The sequence below is a fragment of the Homalodisca vitripennis genome, chromosome 5, assembly GCF_021130785.1.
Source record: "Homalodisca vitripennis isolate AUS2020 chromosome 5, UT_GWSS_2.1, whole genome shotgun sequence".
NCBI lineage: Eukaryota > Metazoa > Arthropoda > Insecta > Hemiptera > Cicadellidae > Homalodisca > Homalodisca vitripennis.
In genome coordinates, this window is record NC_060211.1 from 5,564,817 (window position 1) to 5,582,675 (window position 17,859).

A 17,859-nucleotide genomic window follows, 5' to 3' on the forward strand; every position below is an offset into this window, starting at 1 on the left:
GATCATATAACAAATCTGAATAATGTAAAACTCTTGTATCCTTTGAAGTATACGGTAACTCATCAGTACCATGATTCTTGAAGTTCTTAAATATTGAATAAGTAATGATTTGATGGTACAACTTGACAACCAGTTTCAATTTGGAGATAATTTATATATATATATATATATATATATATATATATATATATATATATATATTCATTTAGGATAGATATCTATAATTCTGCCTGCTACATTGTGATTTGTTTCATGTGTTAATATAAGAAACATTTAGGTTGATCTACATCTTTTGTTACCACTGTGTCAAGTCAGAACTAGACTTTGTTAAAGGAAATATAATTATGTTGTACGTAAGGGCAGTACTTCTAACACTTGTTATCCAATTCACAAGAACTTTATTACACACTTTTGGGTTAAAAATACCTTGGATAAGTCCGTGATAATCATATCTCGGAAAGTATTAAAATAAATTGTACTAACTTATACATACAAAATAATTAAGAAAGTGAAGTGATTATAAATTTGATTAATGATTTATAATAGTGTATAGTGAGTTTGAACTGTGGTATTGCAGTTTGTTAGTGATTTCTGGTTTGAACCGTATGCATAAGAGTGCGTATTCAGCATTATTGCAATGCTAATCAGATGGAATCCGGAATGTGGTCTCATTTCTTAAAACAACTACTGTTTTCTATCCTAGCGCAGGTGTGAAAAACAACTTTTATCAACAGTGGAAAACATACAGTTTATTTTGTATCCAAATAGTTAATAAGTAATTCATTTCAATGATGTTAATAAATTATTTTTTATATTCACCTCTTTATATGGAAATTGTTGCTGTTGTTGTGAATAGTTTTCAAAATGTACTTTTTGAAATATAAATAGTGTACAACAATACACCAGCAGTTTTGATGCGGTTTTATGTATAAAAAGACTCACGTTGTTGTGTTCTAAGATTATTGTATGAATTACAGACATCAAATGAACAACAGTGTAAAGTTGTAGTGCTAGAGGGGATGGGATGGCTTTATAGTGTAGGGCTCGGTAGAGAAAGGCTGCACCATCGTCGATGTAGTATTGTTGCAACCTGTCTTCAGAACAGTACAGTCACACGTATTGACATAATGTACCATCACCATCTGCTGATCCTTATAAACAGTATAGTTTCTAGGCTAACCAGGAATTGGAGGATTGAGATGAAATTTGCTTAAAAAATATATGTTTCAGAAAAGTTATACAAAACAGAGAATTGTAGTGATGGATCAGCATAATTACATTTGTTATTTAACAATCTTTTTTTATAAACGACCTTTCTTCTACAATCTGTCACAATTTAGCCAAGCTCAGCTACTTTGTGCTGAGCAACTGTTAACAAATCGCAAGTCAATACCAGGGAAAAGTATGTGTGAATGGAGTATAATAACATTATATATTTACACTAAAACGTGTAATCGTGACATTGTTTCATGTGTTAATTTTTTTTTATTTTCCACGAATTCAATTTCATATAAAATGTATCAGTGTCTTTCTTTATGTATATGGTCAACACGCAATATAAGTTATAATAGGATATATGTTATACAAAGGAATATAAATATATATATATGTTGAAGAGAATTTTAGATATTTATTAATAAGCTGGTAAATAACAGCATTATTTATAAATCTAGAAAGAGAGATTTTAAAATAAATAAAATTTGTGGTCTTAGAGGTTTTCCTTATCAAAATGAAATGTGGTAAATAAATATCTAACTTTAATATTAGTCCTGTTAATTATATATATATATATATATATATATATATATATATTTGTTTAGTCCCCATAGGTGCAAGATAATTACCCCAATTGGAAACAAGTTAAGTTTAAAACAACACTAGTACACACACGATTGCATAACTCAATCCTTGTGCATTCCAGAGTGTTCCTCATGGAAGAACAATTTAAACAAAATTAAAACAGAGGGTTGTACAAAAATGTTATGGATGATATACGGAATATGTTTGGCCAACACAAAAGCTACGTGACTGAAAATTTAAAACTTTGTGACCGTGAAATTTCATGTCAGTGATTAAGATTCTCATAATTAAATACATTTTTTAGTAGGAAATTTTGAAAAGACACAAAGGGGCTTATTTGTACAATCACAAAGCCTATGTAATGTTGAATTAAATAGATGATAAAATCATTCCATTGTAAGGCAAGTGATGTGCAGCCCTTCTCTACCTCGCCCTGGTGTAGTGGACGGGGTGTGAGTGTCTGATTGTTTCTAGGACGAAGCTGTGGAAGGAGCTCTGAGAGAGATAGGCCTGCTCTAAGCCAACACTACCTGCTTCGCACGTAGCCTAGTGACTTGCACATTTCCACCCCAAACATGTCTTCCATTCCTCACACTACAGTTGGATTTTAGTTATGCTCACATTTTTTTCTTTCGTATTTTATTTTAGAACATAAAATTTATAAGGTACACAGTAGAGTATGAATTATTTCTTAATCAAATTGTATACAGTCATTATAATTTGTATTATAGTATAAAAGGGTGGTATTAATAATTGGGGGATGACTAAGTTTGTTCTTGCCAACTCAGTGGAACTTTGATCAAGCAGTAAATTTTGTAATTCTGTAATCCAATAAACTCAAAAATCAAGTATGATATATACGTTTGAGAAAATCCTTAACAGTAACAAATGTCAAAGGAAATATTCTTGTTTTAGTAGAATTCATACCAACGTTGTCTCTTGTGTAAGTCAGCTAACAACAGCCTTTACAAATACCAGTGAAATAAAATAGGTATTTATTGTTAGAGAATATTTTAACAAAGTTTTGTTGCAATTGGAGTCTTCAGTAGATAAATGTATCTCAACTCCAAGAGTGCCATGAGAACAGACTTCTCCATCTTTGTAATACTTACTCTATTCTTATGTTTAGTACCTGATTTTCAAGTTTAAGGTGCTCCTGTAAAATCTCCTTTCTAACAATTTCTGGCTCGTTACAATACCCCCTTGCACAGCAACCTCTCCTTATTAATTGTGGTTATATTTGTAGCCTGTAGTGATGGTAGTTCCAGCCGAAAGTCATGCAGGTAGCAGTCTTGTGTGAATTTAACAATGAAAACAATTTCATGGACTTATTTGTGATATTCGTGTCAACATGCAGAGTTCAAAACAAAAGTATTTTAAATGTTACAGTATTACAAAACTTTTTCAAAACTCTTGTTTACAATATTCTGCCAAAGTAAATTTATACATTTGGACAATACATTTGTTTATAAATTAATTAATTCACATATTATGTTTGCTGAGAAATATTAAGAAGTGAAAGGAGTTTAACAGCTATTACTTATTTCATTTGGAAGTACATAAAAGTATTTTATCCCTTTTTGTGTCATATTTTATTAGGGTTACTCTTTTATTTGCGTAATATGTGTGTGCACATAATAGCACACACACTTTATAAAGTAGTTAATATGAAACACTAAATATTGAAGTTTTTTTACATAGATAAAATACAAGTAAGTAAATATTAGATTTCAAACATAATGTTTTATTGAAAAGTTTTGATAAATTATTACTGATGTCAAATTATTATATCTAAAAATATATACTATGCTTGTTATAATTTTTTATCTTAATATATAATGTACAGTGTGTTTATATAACTTAAGGCGCACAAACTAGTCGTTAATTGAAAATCGTATATTTAAAGTGTTATTTTATTTTCCCCAAGTTTAAAATTTATTCAGATTTATTAAAATGCTTCAATATAGTCTTAATCATTGTTGTACCTAGTCTTAGAATATTTAGAACCTATAATTGTGAATTATTAATCCTTTTACAATTAAATGTTTTCCAAAATTTTAGTGCACTAATAAGTCATAACTCATTCTAGCTGTTTTAATTATATTTTATGTTTTGGAGATGTTTATTATTCCAATTATTTGCAGTTTCCAATATACTCTAAAATATGTTTAGATTAGTATTCTATTAGTTATTTTTAATTAGTTCTACTAACCAACTCGTTGTAGACTCTTAGTAAAAATTTCGTAGATAGCGGAGAATTGGCCCAATGCATAAAATGCAAAGAGAGGCATGAAAAATGACTAATCAATAATAACTTTCACTCAGATCTGACGTAGGTAAATTTACAAAACACTTTCTGAGTCGTTATTAGAAGTAACCTAAGTTTTAAACAGTGTTATTTTATTAGTTACTACACAATACATCAAATTAATATTTTATTAGTTACTACACAATACATCAAATTAATATTTTGAATGAGCTTTAGATTTACCATTCAATTACTTTTCAACTTTGAGTTGATGAGTGTACAGATGTAAATGCTAAAACACGTTACTTATCAAAATTAGACAAGCAGCAGCTTATGCTTGTTGAAGACTGAGCAGTTAAATCAGTAGGTACTACTAAGAAATGAAAAGGTGCTTACTCTGTTTATTAACACATTATTTGTAGAGTTCAAACAAGATTTTATCTTTAGGTTCAACATTTCGTTCAAACTAAGAAAACTATCGTAACACAAAACATTTACGATTTTCTCTAACTTTAAAGCTTAAAAATTAAAAAAATAAATAACTTTGCCTGATAATCCATGGTTTGGTGTGTTTATTATGCATAACAGTATAGTTTGAATTAAGATTAATAAAATTGAATTAAAGTACAAATGAGGTGATATTGAACAAGTTTGATATTGTAATCAAGTTTTATAATTTACTTACACATAAAAACAAAGTTCAGTTCCATTTATTACAACACATATAACGATTACAAATATTGCTGCTCACTTTCCCACCTTCCAATTTGTATTTTCTGTTACGTAGTTTGCAGAAAAAGTAGTTGACTTTTTAATTATTATTCTAGCCTTTATTTTTTGTTTTAATTTTTATTAGAGGTTTTAAATATGTTAAGTATTTTATTGAACATTTATATGTAATTTTAGATATATTAAAAATAAATGATTCCAGATATTAATTTTATAGTGTTTTTATTTTTCCTTAAAATTCCTTGCTTATCTGACAAAGTACATTTTTTTAATAACCCTGAAGGTATAGCAGACATTTCTCAAGGTCACCTGTATGAAGTATTGACCTGGTTTTTGTAGATTTGTAAAGTACTGTTATATGTTTAAAATATAGTAGACCATAACGTGTGCTATTGTTTTATTTATTGCCATCTGAAAGGCCATGAAACTCATGGTCTAAATATAATATATTTTCTGAAATTAAAAGTAAATTATGATAAATGAAACAAAATTGTGACACATGTAATATAAATAAAACATAACAATAAACCAAATTTAATATTCAATTGGCTATAAGTACACAATAAACAGTCACGTATTTAGTTACAAAAGAACTCGGATGTTAGTATAATTATTAAAATGGTGTAACTAATAAGTATGTTAGGAAATGTAACTAAAGTAAATAAATATGTATTAATTTAATATTTTGTTGAACACAAAATCTTTTGTATTTAACCCCAATATTTTACTTGATAGAAGAAAACAACATTGTAATAAAACAAGCGATCAACAGACCACAGAGGAAAAAGATCCACATTTTGTATCATTTGAATTTTTACAACTGATAATTTGTAATTGAAAAAAAGTAAAGTTAGCTGTATTTGATAAAATGCCTCTTTTCAGGTACACAGCTAACATAATTAAATACTATGAAAAAATAAGCATGTTGCCATTAAATTTTATTAATGTTGGTCATTTGTGTGTTTTTGGCACCAGTGTGTTCAGTGATGTTGCAAGCTTCCAAAGGGTTAAGAAAAGTTGCTATGAGATTAATACTGTTTTTGTCTAATTTTTCTGACTCTTAAGAGGTACAAAGTATCAACTGGTTTTTCATGTTTTAGGTCTGAGTAAAGTATTATTTCTTATAATAACATTAGTCACTTTAATATAAACATATGCACGAAAGGGAAGATAAAATATAATAACTAAGATCTGGCCAACAAGGTGTAGTCCACTTAAAACATGTATCTTGCATAACAACATTTAAAATTATAGATTAAATGTAACATTGCATTTATATTTTAACATATCACTTTGCAATAAAATGTCTTTTCATGTTACTTGTTTTATTGCTCAAATTCAATGAAGTAATAATGAAGTAAAAAATTAACATCAGAAAGTTTTTCATGTCACATTGCACGTGTTTAGATTACACATTTTATAAAATTATGACAATATGTGAAACTATAAATACTATGTTTTTATGCACCAGTTAATGATTCAGGACACTCAGGTAGTCAGGCTGTGACAAACAGAGGTCACAGTTCATTGGACAGAATATAATAACCATGATAGTTTGGAATTATTGTTTCTGCCTAATGAAAAAAAAACTGATTTGTGGACTTGATGTAGAATACATATTACCTATGTCACATTTTAAAATATACCTTCAAAAATATAAGGATTTAAATGTTCAAAAATAATGTTATTAAAAGTGTAATACTTTTACGAAAATGTTATGTTTGTTAAAGCTAATGAAATCACTGATATTTTAGAATTTTTACAAACAATTCTTTTTCAATTTTTCTGTTAAATATTTGTTTGCACAATTTTGAATTATTAAATGTTTCCTTGACAACATTTTTTTAACATACTTGAAATATGATAGTAGCGTTTTGTAGAAAACAGCTCTTTTTATTTAATAAATTTATCCTCTTTTACTCACACTAAAAAGTAATTAATGTGCCTCTTAGTAAGTGAGAGGTCATTTAATATCAAGAGAAACATTTCTGTAGAAAAGTTGTTAACTCATCATGTGAATTAATCTACCGTATTAACAATATAAAGTATAATGTTGGCATTTAAATTTATAATGGATTTTGTATCAATTTATATGAGTGATCTCATGTCTGAAGACTATATTTTTCTCGTCCAGAATGTTTTGTTTGACTAATGCACTTGTTGTGAGTTGGGTGAGTTGTAGGCACTCGTGGGTTGCCGGGAACCAGAGAGGGGAGGAGCCACGCAAGCCTGAGGTAGGTCATTGTTCTTGCAGGCTTGCAACATATTGGCTCCTCTCTTCTCGGGTTGGCAATATGTTGCAGCCTGGATAAAAACTAGATAACTTACTAAATCATTCAATGCAATCAATTAATTAAGCTTCTAAATTTTTATTATGATTTCAAGACTGTACAAATTTTAACAACGGAATTTTATATTTTATAATTCAAAATTGTTTCTTTATTTGAAATATTCTGTCAGTTATGCAGAATGACCTCTGTTTTACTATTCATAAAAACACACGTGCAGTTGTAAATTATCATTTTATTACTTTTTAAAGTAATTCTGTATATGTGTAAAATGTGATTTCAGAAAAACTTAACTTATTCAGTAGTACTGATTATCATGTACACTGTGCTTCATTTGAAATCTTGGCTAGTTATAACTTTACTTCAACATTAAAATTTGACTACTTCACTACTTGTATCTTAGTTAAGAAATGGTATCACAAATATATTTCTAATATAAATTTTGTGTTTTGTTTCTTGTAAAATGTATTTATTTTGTATGTATAAAACGAGCCTTAGTTAAAATTTAAGAGACACTTCATGTGTACAAGGGTCAGTCAAATATAAGGATCTTCATTTTTGCAGCAGTTGCACTAGTGAAGCAAACATGCATCCATGTGCAAATTTTGTGTTAACTTGGAGAGAGGATTAATGTAATGTAATTTAAATATGAATGAATAAATATGGATAATTTTAATAAAAATATAACACTATATCCATTAGGTAAGGCATTGTACGGTATTGAGGAGTATTTTTATGTGACATAACAATTTTAAATGTTGAATATTGCTACTGGTACTTGCATATAATATAATAATAAATTGTAATATAATAAATTTATCATCGTTAATCGCTTGACACTATTTGATGCATACAATCTTGTATATTGTATAAATAAAGAGATTTTCAATATAATTCAATTCAATAACACAAGTCCAGTCATACAGAGATCATGTTGGCAAATGCGTAGCGCTCTTGTTGTCCAAGTTCTCAATGAACTTATCTCTTAAACGAAGTGGACTAACATGTTTTTAGTCTCAATTATTTGTTGTATATTGAACATTATTATCAAAAAATTATGTTTGTGTTGAAATATTTAAATGAGGTGTGAAATTATATTAAACATGGATTATGTTAGGCTTTTAAGGACAAATAGGAAAATTTAATCTTTGGGTTATTGTATAATTAAAGCTTATCTATAAACGGTGAAGGATGAAATCCTTAGTGGTATGAAAATACAGCAGGTTAATTGCATTTGATCAACATAGAAAATGTGGGTTAATAAAAGTTCTGTGAGGATGTCAGGATTACTTACCATCTTGATGTTGTTAAAATAACCAAAACACTGAGAACTGATATCTCCTCTGTTTTTCAAGTGTTAAATGCTAAAATATAAGGTTATACACAAAAAACTCACCAATTCAAATTAAGTTAACAATAAAATAGTTGTATGTCAAAACCAGGAAATATTTACCAGATATAAAGGACCAAGTCAGTACATGTACAATTAAAAATTCAAGACAGTAAGATGTAACAGTAAAACCACCATCAGAGAGCAGATTGAGACTGATAACAATTATTATTTCTTGAATTTGGAGTATGGTCTGTTGTAAGATAGGTTTTGTAGCTAATTACAAATGACTAATCATAAGGTAGATCTGTCAAAAACTTCTGAATCAATTTAACAGTGTTATGTGATGAAATATCCATCTAAAAAAATTAGGCTGAAAATAGAACAGTAAAACTTAGTTCTTTAGAAAAATTATGATAACATTCTATATTAGTTTAATGTGCTTTGATTAGGCAATGGCTGCAGTGGTACAGCCTGGTGACAGTACTGTGCCAATCCTCCCTCTCTCCCTATTCACCAATACTCTGCGTGTTTACATTCCTCATTTCCTACAGACTGAAATAAAATTTCAAGCTGATTTAAATTTGATTGACACCTACTCGGTTCACATAACCCATATATTGTTGAGTTTGTTTGACACATAGTTACTGTAACATTTACCTATTTGTAACCGGACATTACTTTGTGTGTTTGTAAATTTTATCTCAGTCAGTCCAGTGGTTCTTGCGAGATGTAGCATCCTACGGACGAACAAACCAATCCAAACATTAGTTTCATTGATATTTTCTTTGAATTCAATGGATGCTTGAAAGCATGTAGACTTCCAATATGGTGTGCTTTTAAACGTTATTAATTTGGAGTTTATCTACTTCCACTGTGTGTGTTTTTTATGTCAAGGCCATATAATTTAATTATATGGTGTGATGTTAATAATAAATTAACTAGTAAAGTTAAATTGATGCAATGTTATAAGGTATATATAAATATTTAGGTTTAAATAAACATATTATTGAACAGTTTAGTTATGATTATTTCATTTTCTGTTGCAGGAAGAAACTCCTCAAGGATTCTTTGATGACCACGGGCTTGGATAAGATATATTGGAATGTGCACCGCATCCTGGGTTTTACACCATATCTTTTATTAGTACAGTATTAAATATTATATATTAGTGATCTCTCCTATCATTTATAGATTTAGAGATAAACAAAGTGATTTTTTTTTTAATTTGTTAAAAATCCATTTAACTTGAACAGTGCAACAAATCCGAGATGATAAATTAATAAAATAAATTTGAAATGGTGAATTAATACATAAAATCCATACTACAATTTTATGATAAGTTGGGAATAAAGTCATGTCTCCTATCGATGCAATCACCTATTGTTCTCACTTCATCTTGAAATTTGCTGCTCTGGTAACATCATGCTTCATCAGTTATTTGACAATACAACAGCTTTATTTATAGTATGCAATTATTTCTCTAGCCTGCCGATATAGATCAAACTTTATAAAAAATAGTTCAGTCTTGATATTTGAAAAAGAGACAAATAATATATATATATATATATATATATATATATATATATATATATATATATATATATATATATATTCCTGGTGTGAAGTTAGATGAAATTTGTGTCACATCAATGTATAAGCAGCTGATGACACTGATGTTTGTTATTGTTGTGAATAGACAAATGTAATGCTGTTTTCTGTTGATGATATAATGTTAAACTTCTTTTCGATAATTTGAGTTCATTTGCAATTACTAATATATATAGGTTAAAAATCTTGTAGGCCTTCTATTACTACAACACCATGACTACTTCTAATTACAGTATGATAAGCTATGTTTTGTGTAGTTTTTACTTAAACATGTCATCAAATCTCAGTATATTGAATATAATTATCCCTTAAATTGCTTTCTATACTCAAATTTGGCAATCTTGAATAGGTCTTTGGGCTATGAAATTTAAGAAGGAAGAGTTAAGTATAAGACTTAATGAAATTAAAACCTACTTAAAATCATTCATTTGGACATTAATATAGCCTGGTCTTTATATGAAATAAGATTGAAGAAAAATGATTTGTGAAACAATTCTATAAAACTTTGTTGTATGTAAACAACAATTCTTTACTCCCAAGAATATATACAAATTTTCCTATTGTGACTGAAAGCAAGTTCAAATTTTATAACATCTTTTAAGACCAGTTCAGAAATGTGAATTTTTCATGGTCAAAATATTAAAAATCAACAATTTAGTACCTCTTCTTTTGAAAGATTGAAAATGTTGATGGACAACACTATTCTGAATTCTGGTTTAATAACTCCTTCATTATTAGATTGTTTTTATATTTCCTCCTAAATTTATATTCTGCCTTTAGACAAGCTTTTTATTATCGTCTAAAAAGTGTTTATTATATATCTTTTTCATTTATATTCATTTACAAATATGCAACTAATGTATATTTACTACTTATTAGAATTTTTAGTTTGGTATATTTCAACTTAATAAAACTAAAAATCAATAATCCCAGCACATTAAAGAAAACAACAAGTTTGGATTCTCACATTTACAGATTTCATGTATATTTAGAAAATTAAACAATGAAATTTTTGTTTTCCTCAGAATATTATTAGTTGGTGTACACTTAACATGAAAATCAGTTATTGTAATTTTAAGTCTCTAATATCTTCAGAGCTCAAGTTGTGTTTGTTTCTTACAAATAAAATATATTTATAATTAAAAAATGTAATATCATCATTGTCAATAATGTCTACACTGAAAAATATCAGCATCATACTATAACATCAATCACAGACTGCACTGTAAAATAACACGTTCATTGCAGGTGGCATAGTAAAAAGGCTGACATACAGACCTCATTCATATAAACTGGGTGGTACAGCTGGAATCATTCTGTTATCTCTTAAACGTTCCTGTAAATCTATTACTAAACCATTTCAAGTACAGGTTGAATGGTAAAAGATATTCTATTCTGTAAAATAAAGAGGATTTTCTGGACAATTTCCTTTATTCAGTGATGTAAACAAATCAGTAACACTACTTTTTGAGATCTGCAATCTTATCTCTTTTTCAGGTAAATAACTAACCTAACACATAATTAAAATAAACAAATCATACCAGAGCGTTGTGGCACGTATAAGTGAGGCATCACAACCACCATGTTGTGTGTCAACTTCACTAACTCTAAAACATGCACTTAATAAAAACAAAACACTAATTATTAAAACTGAACTACAGACAATTGTTTAGAAATACTGTTGGAAGTCTCTTAATCGTGTCAGCAATAATAAATTTACCGAATACAAATATGCTGATTGGAACTAAGTAATTTCTTTAACATATTTCGCTTCACAAGGATTGCAGTAATACAGCTGCTGTTTTTGCAACTTTCTGCTTCTTTCACTTGAACTGTTATGTTTCAGCTGTTCTGTCATTTTACAGGTGTTCAGTTGTCATTTAACCTTGTTTTATGAAGTATGTATGTTTGATATATATGAAAAAATATTGATCTGTGAAAAACACTTCTGACATAACTTTTCCCCGACTCTGGAAATTTTCCTTCCTGACATAACATTTTATCTTCTATTCAGATAACTGAATATTTTTCAGAAGGTGTACGTACAGAAAGCACCACTAAATCACCTGTTATAATTTTCTTTAAGAAACTCACCTCAACCATGTCAATCAAGACCCTTGACATGAACAATCAAGTGATCACATTTTTTAAAAGATGAACATACAAGATGGATGTTCAAATTATCATGAAGAATTTTTATAATCCTCCCATGTGAAATTCCACGGTCATGGGCAATAGCTATGATTTTTATTTGATAGTCAAGAACGCACAATTTCTTTAACACTATCAATTTTGTCATTTGTATTGGAAGTGGAGGATCACCCATCCGAACGTCATCTTCAATATTTGTGCAACTTTCATAAAATGCTTAAGACACATGTACACTACTTTTTTTTACAAATATTCTCTGTATGCTTTCTTTAGCATCTTAAGGATCTCTGATAGATAAATAACACACAAATGTATGTTGGATGATACGTGTCCATGTGTAACAGACAATTTTGGGTGTTAAGTAGGACCTAATTACAATAAGAAGTAAGAGTTAAGAAACAATTATAGGTCTCATAATTTAATTTGACAACTTGCAAAGTCATAAAGAATCCATTTGTTTTACTCATTAATGACAAAGTAATTAAACTGTATTAGCTATCAGTCAGTGGTATAACAATTTCTAAGGCATAAAAGGTCATTGGCAGTTGAATAAGAAACAACATGGTATATATGAAATGTAGGAAGTATATATGAGCCACATGTACAAATGTGTGTATAAATGTAATTTTTGTGTGATATTACAAACAAAAAATCACTTAATTTCCAAATACAAAGTTTTGAAATGGTTTAAGGTAATTAAAACAAAACTAAATTCTTCAAGTAATAGTAGTTCATTGTCTTCTTTCATGGAAGTCAGCCACTGAGTAAAATGGATTGCTGATTAACCAGTCAGTAAGGACATCCTTCAATTTTCCTCCAGAGAGACGTCTTACTTCATCTGGCAGTAGGTTATACAGCTTCATATCAATGTAAAAGGATTTCTCATACTGGGAGAGGTGGTGAGCTGGGAGATGGTATCTTGTGCTATATCGGGTGTTGTAGTCATGGAAATCTCTCTCACACCTCGTGTCAAAGTTGGCCAACAGCATACATTAGAACTTCTTTTATGTCAAGGTTTATTAAAGTCATGATCTTCAGACTTACAAATGCTTACCTACAACTTTCCCTGAAGCCTAGGCCTGATAAGGCTCTTACAGGCCCTCCTTTGCAACACCAATACTTGCTGAGGTTCCTCCCCACACCCACAGTCCATATCTAAGGTGTGTTTCAAACAGAGAGTGATAAGCTACTTGCTGAGGTTCCTCCCCACACCCACAGTCCATATCTAAGGTGTGTTTCAAACAGAGAGTGATAAGCTACTTGCTGAGGTTCCTCCCCACACCCATAGTCCATATCTAAGGTGTGTTTCAAACAGAGAGTGATAAGCTACTTGCTGAGGTTCCTCCCCACACCCATAGTCCATATCTAAGGTGTGTTTCAAACAGAGAGTGATAAGCTACTTGCTGAGGTTCCTCCCCACACCCATAGTCCATATCTTAGGTGTGTTTCAAACAGAGAGTGATAAGCTACTTGCTGAGGTTCCTCCCCACACCCATAGTCCATATCTTAGGTGTGTTTCAAACAGAGAGTGATAAGCTACTTGCTGAGGTTCCTCCCCACACCCATAGTCCATATCTTAGGTGTGTTTCAAACAGAGAGTGATAAGCTACTTGCTGAGGTTCCTCCCCACACCCATAGTCCATATCTAAGGTGTGTTTCAAACAGAGAGTGATAAGCTACTTGCTGAGGTTCCTCCCCACACCCATAGTCCATATCTTAGGTGTGTTTCAAACAGAGAGCGATAAGCTACTTTCACAGTAGTAGTATTACTTATTGATTTACTTGATTATAACACATAGTTGACAGAATGTATTATCTGTAAACATTATACTATGTACCACTCTCTCTCCTAACCAATACATTATTTTCTGTATTTTTGCAGCTATTAGAGTCTACCTTTCTTGAAAACACATCACTAAAAGTTGTTCAGTCTATTATTTAGAATTGTAATATTACAATGCTTTTTTTTAATATTTTCATTTAAATTTCATTATATGAATAATTTTGATGTGGAATTTTGAATAAATTACAAATAATTACAATGTTGACTTAAAACAAATTAAATTACCTAACATATACAATAAAGGTCTGTAATGATACACTTTGCCACATACTCACGAAATTTTATATGTATAATGATATAATAGTTGTTACTCTTTAAGAAGTAATTATTAACTTACATTAAAATGGGCCAATGAAAAAATGTCTTCAAAAAATTTGCAATTTAATTTGTAGCATTCATTGTCTTTGATGAGTCTTTTTTTGAATATCATATAAATTCAATATTTGAACTTCAAACTTCAATATTACTTAAAATGTCTGTTAGTCATTAGGATAATCTTATAATGTTTTGTCAAGTATTATTTTATAATATGTGCATCCTAATATACTATGTTAATGCTTATTTTAGTTTTTGTAGTTAATGTTTGACTGTTTTTATTTAGTTGTATGATTTTAGTCAAAATAGTATTAATTTTAAATAAATATTTGTAATGAGTTTACTAGTGTATAAGCTGCATTAATACCAGTAGTTTGTTTGTAGAATCTTCTTTTATTTGTTCATATTCCAGTCTTTTTGACTGATTCTAGGTCGTGTTTATAAATCTTATTTATTTTAATGTACCAAAATAAAAAAAATTGGTAAAAGATAATGTACTTGTCAATGTAATAGGAACAAAATGTAAAATTACTTAAACCTGTGATTTATACATTTGTAAATCTACTTTTTTGTCTTGTACAGAAGTAATTTATGTAAAAGATGATAACAAAGTATTTTGGTTTGTGAAACTTTACAGTCAGTTATTTTAATAGCAATAATTTACATTTATAATAATAATTAATTATTTATTAGTACTTATGGTTTTTTATGTTTTATAAAAACAAACTTTTATATACTTTAAAAAATTACACTCACAAACAATAAAATAGTTTAAGTAGATTTCTTAAACTAAAAATATGTTGTAAATTCATTTAAATTACTACACGTCTCGTAGCTGTGTCTTTCAATATTGAAATGTTTGTTTTACACAATTAATATTAACTGAATTGAAAACTGGTTTAAATATTAAAACAGAGTATTATATTTACTTTCTTATATCCGTTTCAGAATTTAGAGTATAAACATTGAATGTGTTGGAGATATAAAAGGGTTTTCAGATAAAGCAACGAAGGTTGTATTTGTCTACGCTTCCTTTCTTCACTAGTGCTATTCACACTGTGTTTTAGATTTATTAAGTATTTGTTAGTTTGCTTATTGCTCAACCCTCCAAGTGCTTGAGTCATGGCCATGAACATATGTAATGTCTCAATGTGAGAACATTCTGCTGTGACACAAACACGTGCAGAGTTATAAAAATGTGCTTCAAGGCATTCATGTTCTAAAATACTTAAATGAAACTAGTTTAGTTGAAATTGTTTAATTTTCTTATTCTATCTACAGTAAGAACGCTTGTTAGTGCTTGTGTGTGCCTTTAATCAAGCTACCTGTGTTGTAGATTAGACAGGAATTGTGTACATGGATTCTGCTCGGGCTGCAGGGTTTCAGTTTGTGTTCATTTCTTTATTTTTGACAAATGCTTTTTGCAGTTTTTATTTTTTCTGTTTCCACTTTTGTAAAATTATTTACATGTTCGTGTAAAGTGTTACCAAATGTTTAGAATGACTGAAGTTTTAGTAGTGAATTTGGAGAATCAGGATAAGCGTACTTGTAGAGTAGTATCGTTGTTATGATAGAAATATAAAAATAAGTTGTTCATCTATAAAAGAAATCAATACAATTCATGTTTAAATTGTTTGTGAATATTGAGTTTTTTCTTAAAAAAGTAATCTTTTTCTATTGTATAACTTATTATTGTGCAAAACAATTGTGCCAAGGTATTCTGCTTTACTTATAAGTTCACTTACCACAGTAATAAAAGTAATTTTGTTTTTTATAAGTAATTTTTCAAGACATTTTCTTAGTTTTATAACATATTAAATGTTAAAATGTGTGTCTTATAGCTTTATAATAAATTAATGGTACAATAATCATACTAAATAACAGAATTAGTTGTCTTTTCTGAAATAACTTAAGGAAATAATTTTAAAACTTAAAAGTCTACCGTATGACATGTATGGAATTGTTATAAAAATAAACTTGACTCTCCACTTATTCTTTCTCAGTCCTTAAAATAAACAAATAGGAAATAACCTAAATATTCTGTCAATGACCTCATCATCTTACATAATTCTAACTTCAGTTGCAAAGACATCTTGTGTTTCAAACTGTTTTACCTTGGTAAATCAAAATATATTTTTATTAATGCAGAGTATCGTATAATTAATTATGATGAATATAACATTTGAGAAAATTTAATGTAAATGTTGGTTTTCTTTAATATAGTATACTCAAATACATAAGATATTTTGTTAGTGAGTATGATACATTCCAAAATATTGTTAATTTATACTAAATGTATACATAGAAATTATTATTTTAATAAACAATGTTGGAAAAATAAACATTGTATCATTCAGCTTGTGTTTGTCTTGTTGAAATTAGAAGGTAGTCTATAGGAATAAAAAACAAACACTAGACAAGTTATGTTTTATTTGTTACAGATTATTATGGTGAAGTGTTAAAAACTACATTCTAATGTCACATACTGTTGTTCAGGCCATCATTCCATAACTGTTTTTAATTTTCAAAACATTATAGATAAATAAATCACAAAAAGAAACCACTTGCCATACATAAATTAGCTTTACTTTGCAAAGCAACAGGTTTACCAACTTTGAACATTATATTTACTGTACACGTATCAGCGTAGCCAGAAATCAAGCGGCATACATAAGCAGGTGTGCCATACATCTCTACAGACAACATACATAGTTTCAGAGCTTTGCCGTACACCGGTATGAAATAAATTAACGAATAGTTAAGTGAAGTCAGCGGCACATATTAGTTCTGTCTGTTTTGTAATACACCGACTGGCACGCGTATGTGCCGCCAGCCTATGGTGAGAAACCATGGGGCTCAAATATGTGCCAGATGGTCTATATTTAAAGACATTGTTTGTGTTATGGAAATGAATTTCCAGTAATGTTAACACAATTTCAGTAATGTTGTGAAGATTATAAATATGGAGGTTGTACTGGCAGTTTGTAAACATGTTGAATTGAATGTGCATGACCAATCCTAGCAAAATCCCATTACTGTTATTCACCATTATTTTAAATCGAACAGTCCAATAAATTTTAGTTTTTATTTGTTGCGGCATTTTGTTTTAAATATAAACATCATTAGATAAAAAAAAACTAAAAATTATGGGACTGTTTCATGTAAAATTAATGAAGAAGAAATGCATCAAAAAGACAAGAAGCATTGACAATGTATCCATGATAGTTATTTATGTCATGTATAAATTAGCTGTATAGCAGATATTTTATTGCCATAGCATGGATTGATTGCTTCCAATGTTTTTTCTTTGATTATTTTTAGGGTTTCTGTGTTTCTGTGTAAGACCTCATGGGCAGACACCCTTACAATCCTATATTATACTGGCCTGTGGTATAGTATTTGTAATGTCAGATTCTGAATAACTAAATTGAAAATCTGCCATTAATGGACTATCACAGTATCACTACCCCCCTCCGTCATCCTAATGATCACCATATTGCTTTCCATCAGCCAACTGCCATATTGATAACATAATTGTCTATGG

The 17,859-nt window shown here is 29.2% G+C and overlaps 1 protein-coding gene and 1 long non-coding RNA gene across 4 annotated transcripts in view; both read left to right on the forward strand.

Annotated features, from left to right (window-relative positions):
• Positions 1-9,862, forward strand: part of LOC124361737 (AP-1 complex subunit sigma-2) — a 33,369-nt gene extending 23,507 nt beyond the window's left edge. For 2 of the 3 annotated variants that reach the window (XM_046815694.1, XM_046815695.1), the window contains exon 5: positions 2,275-3,917. In XM_046815694.1, coding sequence (XP_046671650.1) covers positions 2,275-2,319 — 45 coding nt within the window. In that variant the 3' untranslated portion in view covers positions 2,320-3,917. Of the gene's footprint in view, positions 1-2,274; positions 3,918-9,444 lie in introns of those variants that run through there. The other variant, XM_046815693.1, reaches the window with a different exon arrangement.
• A 140-nt stretch (positions 9,863-10,002) lies between these two features.
• On the forward strand, positions 10,003-16,657 carry LOC124361738. The gene is made up of 2 exons (XR_006922392.1): positions 10,003-13,285; positions 13,356-16,657. It is a non-coding gene; the product is annotated as an uncharacterized LOC124361738 (long non-coding RNA).
• The last annotated feature ends 1,202 nt before the right edge of the window (positions 16,658-17,859 follow it).